This window comes from Solanum stenotomum, chromosome 2, assembly GCF_019186545.1.
Source record: "Solanum stenotomum isolate F172 chromosome 2, ASM1918654v1, whole genome shotgun sequence".
Lineage (NCBI taxonomy): Eukaryota > Viridiplantae > Streptophyta > Magnoliopsida > Solanales > Solanaceae > Solanum > Solanum stenotomum.
In genome coordinates, this window is record NC_064283.1 from 12,048,826 (window position 1) to 12,067,173 (window position 18,348).

The 18,348-nt window shown below is 31.5% G+C and overlaps 1 protein-coding gene across 4 annotated transcripts; it reads right to left on the minus strand.

Moving 5' to 3' along the window:
* Positions 1-3,340: 3,340 nt before the first annotated feature.
* LOC125856646 (uncharacterized) lies at positions 3,341-10,159 on the minus strand. 4 transcript variants are annotated; one of them, XM_049536236.1, is made up of 9 exons: positions 10,081-10,159; positions 8,165-8,385; positions 7,936-8,073; positions 7,545-7,756; positions 7,221-7,462; positions 6,896-7,142; positions 4,131-4,760; positions 3,803-3,928; positions 3,341-3,705 (listed from the first exon to the last, which is right to left on the minus strand). In XM_049536236.1, the coding sequence occupies exons 3-8, from the start codon at positions 8,057-8,059 to the stop codon at positions 3,803-3,805; spliced, it is 1,581 nt and encodes a 526-aa protein (XP_049392193.1). In that variant the 5' UTR covers positions 8,060-8,073; positions 8,165-8,385; positions 10,081-10,159; the 3' UTR covers positions 3,341-3,705. The 4 variants fall into 4 exon arrangements, with proteins under 4 accessions (XP_049392193.1, XP_049392194.1, XP_049392195.1 ...); XM_049536237.1 differs by lacking the exon at positions 8,165-8,385 and having other exon boundaries at positions 10,081-10,153; XM_049536238.1 differs by lacking the exon at positions 10,081-10,159 and having other exon boundaries at positions 8,225-8,385.
* Between the last annotated feature and the right edge of the window lie 8,189 nt (positions 10,160-18,348).

Below are 18,348 nucleotides of genomic sequence, written 5' to 3' on the forward strand. Positions count from 1 at the left end.
AAATAATTAGTCTTTTATAATTATGTTTTAATTAATAGGTGAGATAAATAAAATTAATAAGAGAGAATCAATGGTAGTTATCTATTACACTTTTTTAGGGATTTTTTTACCTTCCACACGTAATATTACACCTTTTTAGGGATTCTTTTACTATTCACATTCAACATTTACTCAAATGGTAGATCTTTCTCTCTCACCATCATCATTCTTTTTCTTTGTACATCCAAAAGAAGAACAATAAATCTTTCTCTCTCATCATCTTCATTCTTCTTCTTTGTACACTAAAAAAAAAGGACAAATCTTCTAAACAATACAAAGAATCAAGAGTTTTGATTGACAAAAAACATGTTGAAGAATCAAAAACATCAGCATACACTTAGAAAGGTCCCAGATTCTTTAGAAGGGGTTTCTAATGTTGAAATTGAGGCTTCATCTTTTAACATCTTGACTCAAACACCGTCGATACCAACAGGAATGTGAATCCTACAAACAAGTGTGTTACCACTCCCAAGAAAAAACAAATATTAATATGAAATTTATATGTATTTCTATCTTTTTGTGATTTTTTATTCAATGTTGTTTCAGTGATTGTGGTATGTACACATGTCAATTTGCTGAATATATTAGCAATGGAGTTTTTGATATGGGTCCCATTGATATCGATGTAAAGTACCATCATCAAAGATACGCCACAATCCTATAGTATGGAAGAAACAGGTTTGTTGATGGTGCAAATAGTGAGAGTGAAGTAACTGAAACTGTTGCTAGCAAATTTTGTGGACCCCGCATAGCAAATGAACATGCTCCGGATACTATCAATATCCTACACCAAGACCACGAAAAACATATTTGAGATAGTTGATTGTAGCTTAGACTTTTAATTATTACATGTTTTTTAATTTTTAGATGATGTATATTTGTTTTTGCTACAGTTTTTTACAACAATATATACTATGCTTTATTTTACATTATCAAATTTACTCTTCCTAGATTTATATCAGTTGGATACGAACTTCATACATTTTTTCAAGTCAGATACCAAGTGTATACAAATTGGATATCAGCATAAGCCAGATTTATATTGAATTTTTAATTTTGAAAAACACATCATAAACATAGTAATAATTAAAATATTTTGAGATTCCTTTTATAGGACAACTGTATACATTGTTACACTTAAGTTTACCAGATGGATATTAGTTGGATACAATATTAACTAGTATTAGGTTGGCTAATTTGGTTGAAATCTCAATTACATCTTAGTTTTTCTATTTTTTCAACTGGATATCAGTTGGTTACCAAATAGATACCAATTGGATACAACAATAACTAGTTTTATGTTAGCTAATTTGGTTGAAATTTCAACGTCTTATTTTTTCTATTTTCCAATAGGATATCAGTTGGATACCAAATGAATACCAATTAGAAATTACATTAACTAGCCTTAGGTTGGCTAATTCGTTTGAAATCTCAATTATTATTATTATTTTTTTAAATTCAGTGGGACATCAGTTTGATACCAAGTGTATACCAATTGGATACAACATTAACTAGTTTTAGGTTGGCTAATTCGGTTGAAATATCAATTACATGTTTTTTAATCAGTGGGACTTCAGTCGAATACCAAATGGATACCATTTTCATACTTAAATTTGACTTAATATTAACATCTATCCTAAGTTGCGATCTTATCGCATTTACTAGACCACCATACAGACCGGAAGATTCATACATAATTCCCTCCATCTGAAAATCAACATATTTCCCTGTTTCATTAAAAATAATAACAATCAGTCTTACATAATACAAAGGAATAATAAATATGTTGTATTTATATTCACTTTTCATACCATAATAATACAAATTTCATCTACAACTTCATTCTTCTCACACAAATTTACACACACTCGTCATTACTTATTCATACCAATATCATTCCAAACAGTCTACCAGAATTCATATCATAAAACACATTTCATAAAAAAATAACAGTCTGTCGTACATAATACAAAGGAATAATAAATATGTTGAATTTATATTCAAATTTCATACCAACCTAATACAAGTTTCATCCACAACTTCATTATTATCACACAAATTTATAGACATTCGTCATTACTTATTCATATCAATATCATTCCAAACAATCTACGAAAATTCATACCATAAAACACATTTCATACATTTATTTTTTTACACACATTTCATATATTTATAACGATAACATCATCACTATTTCACACACACGAAATAATATAATCAAATCATTCAAATATAAATACAAAATCGCCACATCCATGGTGCTTACAGTGTACAAATTACAAAAACCAGTATACAAAAAACTCATAACATCATTTATTCAATTTTCACAAAAAATATTTTGTAATATGAACCAAACGAAGGTTCATACAAAAAAAATTACAATTTAAATCTATTATACACAACTGAAATTCGAAAATTTCATTTTTAATTTCATTGTTCTTAAATTTATTTTTTTGAAGTTGGAATAAAAATACAAATAATAAATCGCAATGAATACTAACCAGAAGGATCCCATCTACCACCATGTTTTATTAATATCGATAAGAATCCGTCCATTACCACAAAATAAAGATTTTTGAACCAAGAATATTTTGGAATTAGTTTTTTTTTGAGGTACTAAGAAACTTTGAATAAAAAATAAAATCTGATTTTTGAATTAATTTTAACTGATTGAGTAAAAAAGGAAAACAAATTGACAGAAAAAAATTAGAGGGAGAGAGAAACGTTTGAAAAAAAATAAAATCTGATTTTGATTTAATTATAATTGATTGAGTAAAAAAAGGAAACCAAATATTCCTATTTTGTTTTGAATCCCCTAAATTATGGCATTATTAATTATCATTAATGCTATCTGTTTTTATTTATGATATTTAAAAAAATGTTTTTTAGTATTATTTTAATAATTTTTTTAAAAATGAATGTTACAACCTGAAATTTTTTATTGTTACAACTTGAAAGTTTTATTCTACTACTATAACTTGAAAATATTAGTCTAATAAATGTCATCTATAAAATTTTCACATTCCAAGTAGAACAAAAAATGTGAATTTAAATCTCGTGTTCTTTCGTGAACCAACTAATTTCAAGAATCTCATAATTCCACAATTTTACTTATGCTTTACTTTTTAAAATAAGTCAACTATAGTAATTTAGGACATTCTGATACCATTTATTTAGGATTTGCAAATATTTATTATTAAAAAAACATGGAGATATGCAATTTACACATTTCAATATCTTGTTTAAGAACTATACCAAATGAAACTTTTATGTTTATGATAAAAAATATAATTTAAAAACTTCCAAATTGCATGTTCAAACAAATTTCTCGAGTTTCATATGAAAGTACTACAAAATCCTTTGCCTTAAGATGGTGAAGAGAATGAAAAGCATAAATTAAGGCTATATTACACATAACAATACAAATGTATGTAATCACAAGATTGTTTTAAAACTTTTTATGAACAATTCAGAGCATCATTTTTACTTTAAACTGATCAAGAATTTGATCCTCGAGCTGAGGAGAATTTTCTTCTGTTTATGGTATTCATTTCAAGACTCTACAGTTTGTTATTTAACGAACTCGCCGAGGCTAACACTGTCCCCACCGCTAACGGGTCTCAAAATGGGCTGTCCAAGATCAAATGGTCCCAAAGAGTCTTCCTGCAAAGCAAGCATAGGAATGGAGCATGTTAAGTTCTACTGTGGACAAGAAGAAAGATTTCAGATGGAACAAGCAAAGTGAAAAGGCGGAGAGTACCTATTTGATGTTGCCCTTTAGCCCAAGGCTGCTGTCTTCATTGAAAACACCCCGTGAACGAGGAAAGAGGGTTGTCTTTGGTTGCTGAGATGATTGATCCTGCATAATCAGACTTTGAGTTGTGCGCTGTAATAATATCAGAATATATAAGAAATTGTCAATCCTTCCATGAGAATATCACAAAGTCGTGTAATAGTGAAGCAGCAAACAAGTTTAGGAAGCTCAGAGTTGATCCTTAACGGAAGCAGTATTATCAAAAGCCAAAACTAATGATGGTAAAATATAAGCTATTTGAAACTGAAACCAGAAAAGATTACAGCAAACAAACCCCAGCAGCATTAGAGGATGATGGAATTCTGAAAGATTTTGAATTGTCAGGACCAGCTGTTCCGCACAAAGTTGTGGCGTTTTCATTTCCTGATGAAGCTTTACGCACTGGAAATGCATGGCATGTCTCTTCAGCATCCAAGATAGATGAGTGCAATTCATGAGGTGATGACTTGGAAATTTCAGGTTGTGAATTAATGCATGCAGCAACAAACGCATCCTGCGAGCTTGGTTTGTCCTCACTTCTTTGGTCATGTTTTTTTAGTTTCTCCAGCAAGGACACCTCAGACAGAAATCCTCCAATGCTCAAGTTAGTGCAATTAAAATCCCACAAAAAATTTGACTCAATGTGGTGGCCACACTCTGATGTTTCCTTCAACCCAGATGTTTCTTTTGAAGCTAAATTGAAATCACTAATCTTTCCCTGAGAAGACGCTTCAGAAGGGAAGTTTCCTGTGCTAAAGTAGGAACTAAACGGCGGTGGCTGCAAATCCAATTTATTTTCTGAGTTGCTGATCTTTCCTGGCATAGATGCCTCAGAAAACAATCCTCCAATGCTTAGGTTGGTCAAAATATCATTCCACGGATTATCTATCTTTGAAAGGACATTCTGCTTTCTTACTTCATCAACCTAGAAAGGAGTATCAAGTACTGAATTTTAAGATGTCTATAGCATTTTCCACTAGTAAAAAAGTACATCTACGTCCTTTGAGAGGAATCACCTCTACGGACTAAAACAATAGTTAGACCAGTCCTATAACACATCAAATATAATCACAGAGGTAGGGTAGTGGTTAACAAATGATCTTAGCCCCTCATATATGGTAAGGGAACCACACCATCCAGCTTTTGTGGCAATAAGTTTGAAAGGCAATTTCAACAATTATTTATTCATATTTTATCCTATAAAGAATGTTAATTTTGATTATGCACACATCTCGAGCATTGAGTACACCCCATATTATCACTACATCAGTTTGCTTGACCTACCACAGTCTACAGGTTAAGTAAACATGTTGTATCCTAGATGTTGGTTCTGTTGTCAGCTTGTGGTTCACGCAGATTGCAGACAGCTTGCAGGACAAGCATACCAATTTCAGATTCAGAAGATCCAAAACACTGGTAGAGTATTTTCAGGAACAAACTCTCTAATTGGGTGGATTAGGTATCCCCAGGAAACAGGTATCACAATCCACTTTGATATGCCTACTTATCAAACAATAAAAAGGTCCACCTTGTTAAGCATCAATGCAGGGGTAGAGGAGAAAAGGTATATCTTTAATTGTGTCTGCCAATAATTTTGAAGTATGGATTTTAAACTAAAAAATAAGAAGTTAATGTTAGATTTAAATTTTAATATTGACAATGAAAAGGTTAGACGAATTGAGCAACTACTGATCTTCTGGGACAATTATGAGAAGTTCTTAATAATGATGTTGTAAGGGGTCTGTCAACGAGAATCAGAAGGAAGAAAATCAGCCAAAGAAGTGTGGAAAATACGAACTGAGAAATGAAGAAAGAAATCAAAAGAAATCAGAGGAGATAAAAAGAGCAGCCTAAAACGAGATGAACGAGTTCTGCCCAACCTCTATATCAAGACAGAAGACGTTACACGCAGAAGAAACAAGGACAGATCAAAGGAAGAGAGGCCCAAGAGTTCGAAAGAAATAAAATCAGAAGCCCAAGACTTAAATTGATGACAGCCAAGAATTCAACAAGGTGATCAAGAAAGAAATCTTGACTCAAATAGTTGGAATTAAAGTAATCCAGCCAAAGCAATTAAAAATCCCTTGCTTTACTCAACAGGAAGCTCCTACCACTGGTCGACTTGGGAACACTGAGCTGCATTCAACATGCATCAAGTCTCAAAGAAAGAAGTTCAACAGCTACAAACCAAAGCCTCTACAAATTCAAAAGCCAGAGCAGAATAAAATACAGCTCTTTGATTCAAAAACATTCTGTCTTGTTTTTTTCTCAAGAACTACACTCTTGTGTAAAAAATTGTAAGTGTACCTAATGTTGACAATAAAATAAAGTCTTTACCGGCATTAGTTAACCCAAGGAATCGGTGTGTGAACTAGTATAATTACATCTTCTGTCATTTTACATTCAAAATAAATTGTCTGTTCTTAACTCTATTTTCTTGTTCTAAATATTAAGTTAATACTTATCTATCTAAAATCTGTAATATTTGCAAAATCTGTACCCAGACTAAGCCGATTAACCCTGCGATAAGTCGACTAATCTTTAAATCAGGCCACCCACATGCCCACCCATCTCTCTCCCCCCGTGTGCTTCCGGTTAAGCAACCGGGGCATCCTGAGCACACGTTTCCTGGGAATTGGAAAACTAAAGATAACTTGACATGCCAATCAAAGGATGTGTCTATCAAACATCTGTATTTTAATAGAGTATACCTACAAATACATACATACATGGAGAAAATACTAAAGTGGACGAAAAAATTTATTTAGCTTAAAAAGAAAAATCAGTAATGGGGTGCATCTAATGCTTTGGGCACTCATTTATGAATTAATTAAAGCTTTTGCACTGGCAGATCTAGCAGTATCAATAGAACTGCCAGAGATTACCAAGATCACAGGATAAGGGGGCAGCATTATTTTTCATTCTGTTCAACTTTTCAGCATAAGTGCGAATGAGAAAACTGAAATCAGCAAAAACCCTAAAAGGCTTCAGATTGGATGACTGAAAAGATTTACAGAACAAGAGACTAAGTGAAGGAACCAGACAGGCATAATAACTTACCATGTGATCAACCGGTATGTTCAAAGCCATATTCTGATTCTCAGTTACATTTGCACGCTCATTATTGCAGATTGGTTTAATAAGCTCTTCATTTTTCAACTTGGCTCCCTCCACTTTGTCATTTGCTGGGTCCATTGCAGCAGCAAAGATTCTCTTATTTCCCCTTGATTGTGAATGCATACCAGAGGGCTGGGAGCTATCAGGTACCTCAAAAGTCTTGAGCTTAAGATCAGAAAACCAGTCATACCTAGAAAATTAGAGACTAATTAATACATTTTGATTAAAGAGCTATATGCTAAAAAATGAAATCAGACCAGCCTAAAACCTTAAGCGAAAAATGGCAGGACTTCCTATTGCTGCATACACTTCTCCTGCAGAAACATTGGTATCTTTAGAGCTCCATCTTTTCTGCGATGTTATGTTTTCTGTATAAGTATCATAGGGGAATAGAAGGAGCTCCCCTAACCCCAAACTCGTAGAACTCCACTTTGTATTAAGGTGCTTAATCACTGATGATATCTTCTTCTGAGCACTTAAAGTGAGTTCCTGGAACGGGTTGCAGCCATCCTACCAGAAATACCAAAACAATCAAAAGTTATTCCTGGTACATTTTAAGCAGAGCTCTTAATGCATCAATTCATAGTTATACCTTCTCCAATCTCTGTCGGGTACTTTTATTTATTGGAAAAAGCTGTAGCTTAATCTTCTTACAAGAATTAAGCTGTTGACTCCCTTCTGCAGCACCTCCTTTTGTTACAGGGGAACACGTTGTCCTTCCTGGAAGCTTTTGACAAGATGCCTTAGCAGCTTGTAAGGGCAAAGTCACATCATTTTCCCCAGCCGAAAGATTTCTACATTCCCCTGGGAAGTACACAAGAAAAGTCACATCCTCAGTTGAGAGACAAGCCAAACACAAGTGGAACTCAATCAGAACACTCAACATACAGCAACCGGGAACTCCCGGATCATGCAACTAATATAAACGTAAATGAGTTGGAAAATGAAAACAACTGTCTACAGATTCATGTCAGCTGCCTGACCTGCTGCTTTCAGATTCTGTCGACCAATCCTACATGTTGCTTTCTTTGATGCTACATTCTCCTTGTCACTGTATTTTTCATGAACATCACCTACCTTTCTCTTCATACATCGGCTCGATTTCATGGCAGCTTGCTCTTCTGCAAAATAAATTTAATGGTTGAGTATTGTCATTTAATTTACTTCAGAAAATTCATTCATGTCATTCAACAAATTTTTTCTCTATATTACATGTCATTATCAAATCTTTAACAACAGCAAACTTGAAAAGTTCAGTTCCTATAGAAGCACCAAATGGTTAAATCAACAACTTCTTCTTGTAAAGTTGATCACTCCCAACAATATAAGGAACAGCAAAGGTGAAATGGTAAGCAATGAGTAATCAGCCTCGCAAGTGTCCCTGCCCGTAAGTCTAGCAATGCTTCTTCTCATCTGGTTTTCCAAAGTCGAAACTGTAGCAACAGGTAATCAGAAGTCACAAATAGTTCCTTAAGCAACAAAAGAAATAACAACATAAATAAGGTATGGTAAGTATCTCTTCGTTGAACTTATGCACCAAACTTGCAAATGAATCATATTCCTCCTATCATTTTTTATCTCACCAGTACAAGTTATCATAACCCAAATACTTTCTCCACTACAATGCAAAACGGGCATGGTTATAAATAATAAAGTATCAATAAGGGTTGTGGTGGGATGGATAAAATTGATTCACCTTGCTGAGGTTTCGAGTTCGAGCCCTAGGTATGGACAAGTATCACATATCCTGTTAGAAAAAGAATATGGTCCCAAATTTCATGCCAAAATTTGGGGTTTCCAAGTTGTAATAAAATGTTTGGTATCAGAATTATTATAAAACACAGGATAAGGTCCAAGGCTCCAAAGGTTACATGCATTTCAGCCGTGAAAATAGCATCTAGAACACTTTCAAGCCCATTAATATTTTGACTAAAGCTACTCAATTTAGAAGATGGAACTAAATCTTTAAATTTGCAAAGAGAGAACGATCTAGTGAATCTCCTGTAAAGTCAACTTCCACGAACTTCCTCCTTAGCCTTTCATGGCTCTCTGTTCAAAGACCTCTTTGTCTATTCAAGCCTTGGCAAAGTGGTTTTTATCCTATTTGTATCCTAACAAATTATAAAGGACTTCTTAATAATGCACCTCATAGCACACTTTTTTTACAACTATAGTGTTAGCTAGTTTGCGCCTACCTCGACTAATTTCACGCGGTACCTGCTACTTTCCACCAACACAAGTACCGGGTAAGTCTATCCATCAAGACTTGGACAAACAGGAAGAAATCAACTTGTGTTTTTGCCTCTACTAGGCATTGAACTGGAGACCTCAGTAAAAAGTACCAAACTTGTGTTTCATTTTTTTATGAAGCAAGATATAGCAAAACTGAATCACATCAATATATTGAAACAACACAGATGTTCTCACACCAAATTCCAACTAAAAATCTTCCAATTCCCAAATTCAGATTCAAAGCCATTAGGTCAATCAAACTAACTTTTCAGCTAAAGGAGAGAGTATCAACTATGGACCAAAGGCATCAAATTTCTTCTCTTTATGCTTAATTCTAAAGCAGAAAAAGGTACCAAACCCATGTTCCATTTTTTTTAATGAAGCAAGATATAGCAAAACTGAATCTCATCAATGAATTGAAACAACACAGATATCCTCACACCAAATTCCAACTGAAACTCTTCCAATCCCCAAATCCAAAACTAACTTTTCAGCTAAAGTATCAACTATGGACCATAAACATCAAACTTGTTCTCTTTCTGCTTAATTTTCTGCATCCTCTTCAAAAAAAAAAAAACAGAGCTAGGGTTTTCTTAAAACAACAAAAAAGAAAACCGAATTCCAAACATTTACCAATTCTCGTGTCGATTCCAATCGAACATCTTTGAATTCCGAGTTCAATTTCGATTAAAAATCTAAGTATTTTATGCTTGTTTAAGCATCAAATCAATAAATACAAACAAATCAACAACGCAGATATACAGATATCAATTCCGACTGAAAAAAATATCAAAAAAATCCCAAAAAATCGCCATTCAATAGATTCAAACTCCAAGCAGATTCATGAACGAAATTCAACTAAATAAAAATGATAAACACAGAAAATTGATGCTTACCTGGAGATACAAATAGTGGGCGGGAATGAGAATTTTTGAGAAAACAAGAACAAACTCAGCGCCTAAATATTTTTGTTTTGAAAAAAAAAAACATCCCCTTTTTCTCGTACACTTATTTATATGCAGATTTTTTTAAAATTTATTTTCTCACTTTTTCGGTTCAGTTGGGCTTAGCATAGAGCCCATTACCATGTGGACAAGGCCTTATATAATGGCCCAAAATGTATTTATGTAGTAGAGTAGAATTTAGCAAGGGAAATTTTCATATATGGCAAAGAGAAAAAACATAATTAGTAGGCGTTTGGCCATGCGATACCATATCACGATATGGTATCGTGAGATGGAATCAGTGTTTGGACATGCAATTTTACGCTGATTCCATCTCATGATTCCATATCATGAGAGGTGATACCATATTCTCCAAAAACCATTATATGGAATTATATGGTGATTCCATATCATGATTTGAGATATTTTAATACAATAATTGATCCATGAGTTTATATTTGTTAAAACAACCCCACATTTATATCTAGTAACCATTTGTTTCATATGTAAATAAATTCATATCACATCATTACTTTTTAAAATTTATTATTCTCACCGACATAAAATTTATTATTCTCACCAACATATAGTCACTTTAACTCACACCTCATGATTATGAAACTTTTCAACATTCACTTGAAACAATTAACCGGCATGTTAAAATAGTTGCCGAGGCAATTAGCAAGATGACACCAACATTTATACAACCGAAAAATATGACTGGTGTACATTCCAAAATTCAACATAATACTCGATTTTGGCCTTGGTTTAAGGTAAAATTTCAATCACATTAATAAATTTATTTTATGGCCTTAATAAGTGAACATTTATATTTTATGTGTAAGTTATTAGTATTTAGTTACATATTTCCTATCAACTTTGTTTAAAGAGATAATATTTATTTTATGACTTTGCATTGTCTTGGAAACACTATTTTTATTACTCTTACAAACATTATTTTTATGAAGTGCATTCTATAATGCTTCCAATTTATTTTATGTTCACTAAGCTAATATTGATGTATTTTTTATTTGGTAGGATTGTGTTGGTGCGATTGATAGAACATATATAGAAGGGGAGGTTCCTAAAGCGGTGCAACAAGCATATCGTAATCGCAAAGGAAGAACATCACAAAATGTCTTATGTGCTTGTGATTTTGATATGCGATTTACCTTTGTTGCTGCTGGTTGGGAAGGTACTGCACATGATAGTAAAGTACTTGAGAATGCACTTGTTGAACCAACGTCACAATTTCCATTTCTGCCACATGGTAACTTTAAATTACATCCTTAGAATAAATATTATTTATTTACACAAAGCTTTCTCATTTACGTCACATATGCTTTTAGTAATTCTTTATAAAATGTTTTTTGGTAGATAAATATTATGTTGTTGATGCTGGTTTCCGAAACACAAAAGGATTTTTAGCTCCATACAAAGGACTACGCTATCATTTGCAAGATTACCGAGGAAGTGAAAGAGAGCCTCAAAATGCCAAAGAACTATTTAATTATAGGCATTCATCTTTGCGCAATATGATTGAACGAACTTTTGGAGCTTGGAAAAATAGATTTAGAATACTGAAACAAGGCATGAACCATTATGATATTGATACACAAGTGAAAATTGTCATAGCTTGTGCAGTGTTACATAATTATTTGCGAGAATACCAAAGTAGTGATGAAATATTTATGGTCTATGAACATGAAGATATAGTTGCGGAGGATATTGACCAACAAATGGCTCAAAGTAACAATGTTGGTTCATCTTCTCGGTCACACGATCGAGAAATGCAAGTTCAACGTGAGGAAATTGTCCGTACTATGTGGGAGGATTATATTAAAACTAGTACACTACAATTTATGTTCAATTTTTTTTATTAAATTAAAGTTAGATGAAACAATTACTTAAGTGGAGAACAAATAACTTTGTAATAATTTATTATGCGATTTTATAATTTTTTATTTATTTGATAAGATTGAATAAACAATTGGGGCTATTTTAATAGTTTTACAACTTATGAGATTTTTATGTTTATGAGAAAATATACAACACAAAAATTCCATATCGCATGTCCAAACAAACCTTCAATTTCATCTCATGATTCCATATCATGATACCATATCATAATTTCATATCATGATACCATATCGCATGGCCAAAGTCTACATAGTTACAGTATGCTCCATATCTATAATTTCATTTGCTACACGAAATAACATTTGTATATCTCGGATTTTTATTTAAAATTATACAAATTTGATTTTTAAAATAAATTATCAAAAGACGGCAATTTCGGTTACAAAAAATCGATGACAATCCTACAATTGCTTAAAATGACTTCTTCTACACAAAGAACACCATAATCGTAATGTATTTGAAATTTGCTTTTCATTCGTATATAGATTACTTATATGTATTTGTATACAAATATGTATTATTATTGAGTGGAAGAATTGTATATGTATCTATATGTATATGTATATAAATCATTATTTGTATAACACTGCATGTGTGAGGCATTCTTGGGGTGCTTCTTTGAGTAGAAATCAAATACCCTAAAAAAATATGTCCAAAAATAAGTTCACTGTTAAACAAAACTTCGTTAACATAGTTAATTTCGACATTTATACAAGTGAACATATTATATACAATTATTTATATATGTTATAAATCATTAAAATGGATATATAAGCAGTTATATATAAATGTTGAAAATTATACATTGGATTCGTATAAGGTATTGCGGGTGATAGTATACGTGAAAATAAAATAAACAAAGAAAAAAAATATAGAACCAATCAACATTAATGAAATTTTGTATATACACAAATACCTATAGATAAATACAATATAAGAACGAAATATACAAATACAGAAATTTATACAAATTAATATATACTAATAAGGTTTATACAAATAGCTGGGTTTCTTCAGATTCGTTTTGTTCCATTAAATCAGAAACGACATCGTCGTTTATTTTGGACTCATTGCTATTAGAAGCAAAAAAAATTACTTGGATCTAAACTCTTAATTTGTTAGTTTGTTGCATAATAATTGGATCATTTTTTTTGCTTCGATCTAAACTCTTGATTCGATCTCTTTCCTTTAATTGCTCTAGATTTTGCAATTGACCTTGCAATCACACCAAAATCTTGTGTTAAACCCAAAGAAAAAGATGGTGGATCGTCAAAAAAATTGTCATTCAATGATATACCTCTAGTAATCCTTTTTTATGGAGTTTGATTATTCACTTGTTTTACTAAAGTAACTGAAAAAATGAAACTTCAAGATGTAATTTTATAAAAGATTAGGCAAACAAAAATCGTATACACATAGAAAAAACCAAAAAATAAAATAAAATTGAAACATATTTGGGCAGTTACCTTGAATTGTGATGTCACGACTAAGAGGGAGAAAATTGAATTCAAAATTCAAAATTGATATGGATAAGAGATTTTAAGAGAAAATTATTGAGTGAAAAGAGAAGAGATAAAATTAGATTTGTATACAAATTCGCCGAATATATTTTTTATTTCCAGATACAAACTGTATGTGGTTCCCACAATTAATAGTAAGTTTTACTAAATCATACTCGCGAATCGTAATTTTATAAAACTATAGCTTAATTGACTAATATACTACTAATGTTTATCATTACGCGTAATTTTTAGCAACTCTTGAATACCTTTGGATTTTAATTGTCTGTTCTACCATGGTATATAGTAATGCAATTTTTAAAAGGGAAAATTACTTGAAGAATATATTATAAGATCAAAATTATATATAATACCAAAGTCTTATAGTTCCCCAAAAATATCATATTTTTAATATCAAAACTCTTGCTATTAGCATCGGCGGACCCACCTTATCTCAAGTAATGTCAACCGACACTGCTTCATTGAAATTTTTTAGTATTATATATCATAATATAAGTAAAAGTTAATATTAATGACATGATTTGAACAAATCATGATCTTCTTTGGCATATATTGGTATGGTGCGCGGATGGAGCAAGTCATTCTCTCAAGTGTGGCCGAGTTTGATCCTTGAACCTCCAACCTCCAACGATAATGGAATGTTAGCAACGACTTTGTGAATATGATTGTACATTTAATTTATTTAGTTATATGGTTGAATGTATTGTTGTATATATATATATTGTGAATGAATTTTTAAGTCTTCAAGCTTACATACTACGAAATTGTTCAAGGTTCGAACTTTCAAGGAAAAACACACATGTTCGTAAAAGATAAAGCGTATACTAAAGCTCAAGCAACACCTGATGTAGAATGTTTGGGGTTTAGTGATCAAAGATTGTCACATATGACGCTAAGTAGAATGTGTGTGTCTACTTATTTAATTTTATACAAATTTAAATGTTTATTTGTACACATTCAAACGAGACTAATTTTAGAACACGTTTATATATTATGCCTAAATAATAATACTCCATCGAATCATACAAATATATATATATATATATATATATATATATATATATATACATACTTAATACACGAATTTTCACCTTATCAAGATCTTATTTGTTTATTCACTTAAGATTTTGTCCAACTTATGCAAATGCTAATATCCTAATGTTGTAGTACTCTCACAAAAATCCAAATTTGGTGTCATTTTATGATTATTTGACATTTTGTGAGTCTCTAAAGTTTAAGTGGCCATGTTAATTAGGAACTACAGACATTAAAAGGGGGGCCAAATATAATCTCACATGCTTATGTTGGGGCTTGACAAACCATGGCCATGAACATAGAAGCTAAGATATATGATGGATGATATGAACTTTAATTTGTCTTATTTGGAGAAGAGACCCTTCAATGAAGAGCAGTGACGGATCCAAAATTTAGAGTCTGTGGGTGCCAAATAGACTTATTGATTAAATTAATTTTATATTTAATTAAATTATTCGTCTTTTCGATACATATCATAAATCAATCAATAAAATATAAATAATAAGATATTACAAATCCACACTCCACTAAAAGCATGACGTTAACAAATTTAAAACTTTCAATAATATTACTAATATTATAAATATTCATCATTCATTTACAATTGTCCTCGACGAGTTTTTATATTCTGAAAACGATCGATAATGACATCATTACTAACATTTATAAATATATCACGCTCTATGTAACACACTAGACAATCATTTAAATATTGATTACCAATATTATTCCGCACTTCATTTTTTATGTGCTTCATTGACGAAAATGCTCTCTCCACAGTTGTCGTAGCAACAGATAAAATCAAAATCAACTTTACAAGTAAATAAGCAAGTGAAAAGTCAAAGGAGTAATAATGTAATTAATTTAATTTAAGTCAATAATAATTATAAAAAAATAATAATAATGTGCCAGCTGTTTTTCCTTAAAAAAATGAGCTTGGAGCCTCTTTTTTTTCTTAAAAAACATCTGCATCAAATTTCTCAAAAAAATAGGTACCAATGGGATTCAAACCCGTAACATCAGCCTTCTAAAGTTGCCCTCCTACCGTGGCACTACAAGCAAATTTTGTTCTTTAGGTGGCACACTTTATATTTATATAAATATTTTATATATATATATATAGAGAGAGAGAGAGAGTTTGTTTCGAAGTTCGGGGGTGGCGTGGCACCCCCACACCCCTTCATAGATCCACCCCTGATGATGAGTCATGTCTACTATATATAATATTTTGAGTTATAAGTTTTCTTCCTAATGTCATAGGTATATATTTGGGGGGAAATTGTACATACCCTAGTTTAGGTATTTGGTATTCGATATTCGAAACTCACTAGTTTAACTAATCTTCATGAGATCTATGAATTTAAAATGATTTATTCTATTTTTGTAGTTTTATTAATTTTTTATATCTAATTTAATTGTGGTTAATTAAGTAATAAAAAAAAATTGGGAAAAGAAGAAGAAAACATCTTATATGTATTTATGATTTGGTTAAGACGCTAAGACCTCATTTGTTTATATCAAGATTAAGATGTATGAAATTAAATATTATTTGAATATTAAATAATTAAGATCGTTTAATTTTCAGCATCTTAATATATAAAATTTATCTTTATTTAAAATTTAATAAATATAAAAGTTAATAACATACTAAATTAATCTAATTATATATCAACAAAATATGTTTCAAAAATTATATGATAGTTGGAGAATGGTGATAAGTAACTATGGTGATTGTGGATGTCGATTGAGAACAATAATAATTAATGATGATGTTATGGAAAATAACTAGTGATATTAATGATGACCGATAATAGTGAAAATGTTCTTATTATCTTACCAACTACTATTGAGTTCCCAAAAATCTACTCAACCTGAACTAGTTATTAATTAATATAACTATTAACTAATAACTAATTCAGGTCGAGGTTTACATCCTCTGTGTGGTTTGTGTTGGGTTTTAAAAGGTGTGAATGGAAAATGAAGAATTGCGACTTTTATGAAGAGTTGCGACTTTTATGAAAAGTTGTGAATTTTATGAAAAGTTGTGACTTTTATGAAAAATTGTGACTTTTATGAAAGGTTGTGACCTTTCCGTAAGACTGTGACTTTTCCAAAGGTTTGTGACATTTCCGGTAAAGCACAATAAGAACCTTTTCACACTACCCCTTGTTTTCTATAAATTGAGAGATTTCCTCTCATTTTAGGAGAACTAATTTTTCTGGACTTCTTCTACTACTACTAAATCTAGTATTCACTGTCGTTGAGTGGTTCGCTGACACCGTGGTTTTAGGTACCAATACACCGGTGAGTAAGATCATTCTATCCTGAGAGGATATATTCCATTAACCTCGGGTACTTGAGGGGAATAATTTCCTTAAGGGGACACTGTGCAATCAGTGGGCTCGATTTTCTTTCTTTGAGAAAAATATTTTTATATTATTTCTAATTTGTTTCTGGTTCTATTTTCTCTACTAGTTTTGAAAATACTCCTTAAACTTTGTTGTTTCTTACCAAGTTCTTCAAAGTTTTGTTCTAAGTATTTTAGGAATATAAGATGAACAACAATCTTAAGGAAATTATCTTGACTATTGGTATTTCTTGTACTCTACTGATTGAGGGAAACCGATCATGGAAGTAGAAGATTAATGCACTACTTCTTCAAAATTCGATGCCTTGTTTAGCAAGATCGATGTGAGAATGTACCAGAAAAGTTGGTGGTATTCCAGTTAAAGATTACACCAGGTAACCTTCTTATTATTTATCTAAGGAGGAAAATAGGTTTTAAAAGTTAACTCTTTTGACATTTATCATGTGTGTCTTTGGAAAAATATCTGCAAATAATATGTTTTTGAATGAATTTTCCTTGGCAAGTAGTGTTGCCTTTAAAATTCTATAGTTTGTAGAATGAGAGATGAATATTTTTGTTTGATAAAATAGTATGTCAAAATGTTATAGTTGGAAGACTATTTGAAAAGGAAAGCATTTCTATGTGATAATCTAAGAATATGTTTTATTCTGTTTGGAGAAAAAAAAACTTTTGTAGTTTTGTACTCCCTGTGAATTTGATTGTGTCTGATTTTTGTAGAGTAAAAACTATGCAATTGGTTTGAAGAATATGAAAACTTCATCTAATAAGTCAGTGTTGTACTTTTTGTTTTCTATAAACTTCATTGTTAAATAGAAAAAATTGTACAAAAGTTTTTGTCTTTATTATTAGTATTCTAAATACTAAGTGGCATGTCTAATTGTGATAGAAAAAAGACAAGTGACTTAGAGTTTGTGATTTTGTGCCTCAATGGAATGAACTTTGACAATTTTGTAAAGATTGTCAAAGGGAATTGAAGCACTATAATTCTGTAACATCTCGCACCTAGATACGACTAGAAAGAGTTTAAAATCTGAAAATAATGATTTTGGAAAGAATAAGGAAATCTGGAAAATTGTCTTAAGTTAAAAAGTGAGTTTTGGCCATTTTCAAACGGCCATAACTCCTAGCTCAGGATGAGTTAGGAGCAATTGTTGATATAGTTGGAAAGCCCTTGGAGAGATCTTTCCAATGCCGTCGAGTTTGCGCGATTTCGACATCGTATGAGTGAGATTTTGCCTTTCGGAAGTTGGACTATTGGATTGAGGAAAATCCCAATCCGGATTTAGGGAAGGGCAAAGTAGTCTTTTCTCTAATTTATTTTATAATTCATTTTTAGGGATTTATTGGGGTAAAAACATAACTTAATTCAGTTTTGAA

Bases quoted from the DNA above. Each gene is read 5' to 3' on its own strand.
- LOC125856646 (XM_049536236.1), bottom strand. From the start codon at position 8,059: ATGAAATCGAGCCGATGTATGAAGAGAAAGGTAGGTGATGTTCATGAA. The intron at 7,757-7,935 runs GTCAGGCAGCTG...TGTACTTCCCAG, and splicing joins ACAGAATCTGAAAGCAGCAG to GGGAATGTAGAAATCTTTCG. The intron at 3,929-4,130 runs GTTTGTTTGCTG...ATATTATTACAG, and splicing joins CATCCTCTAATGCTGCTGGG to CGCACAACTCAAAGTCTGAT.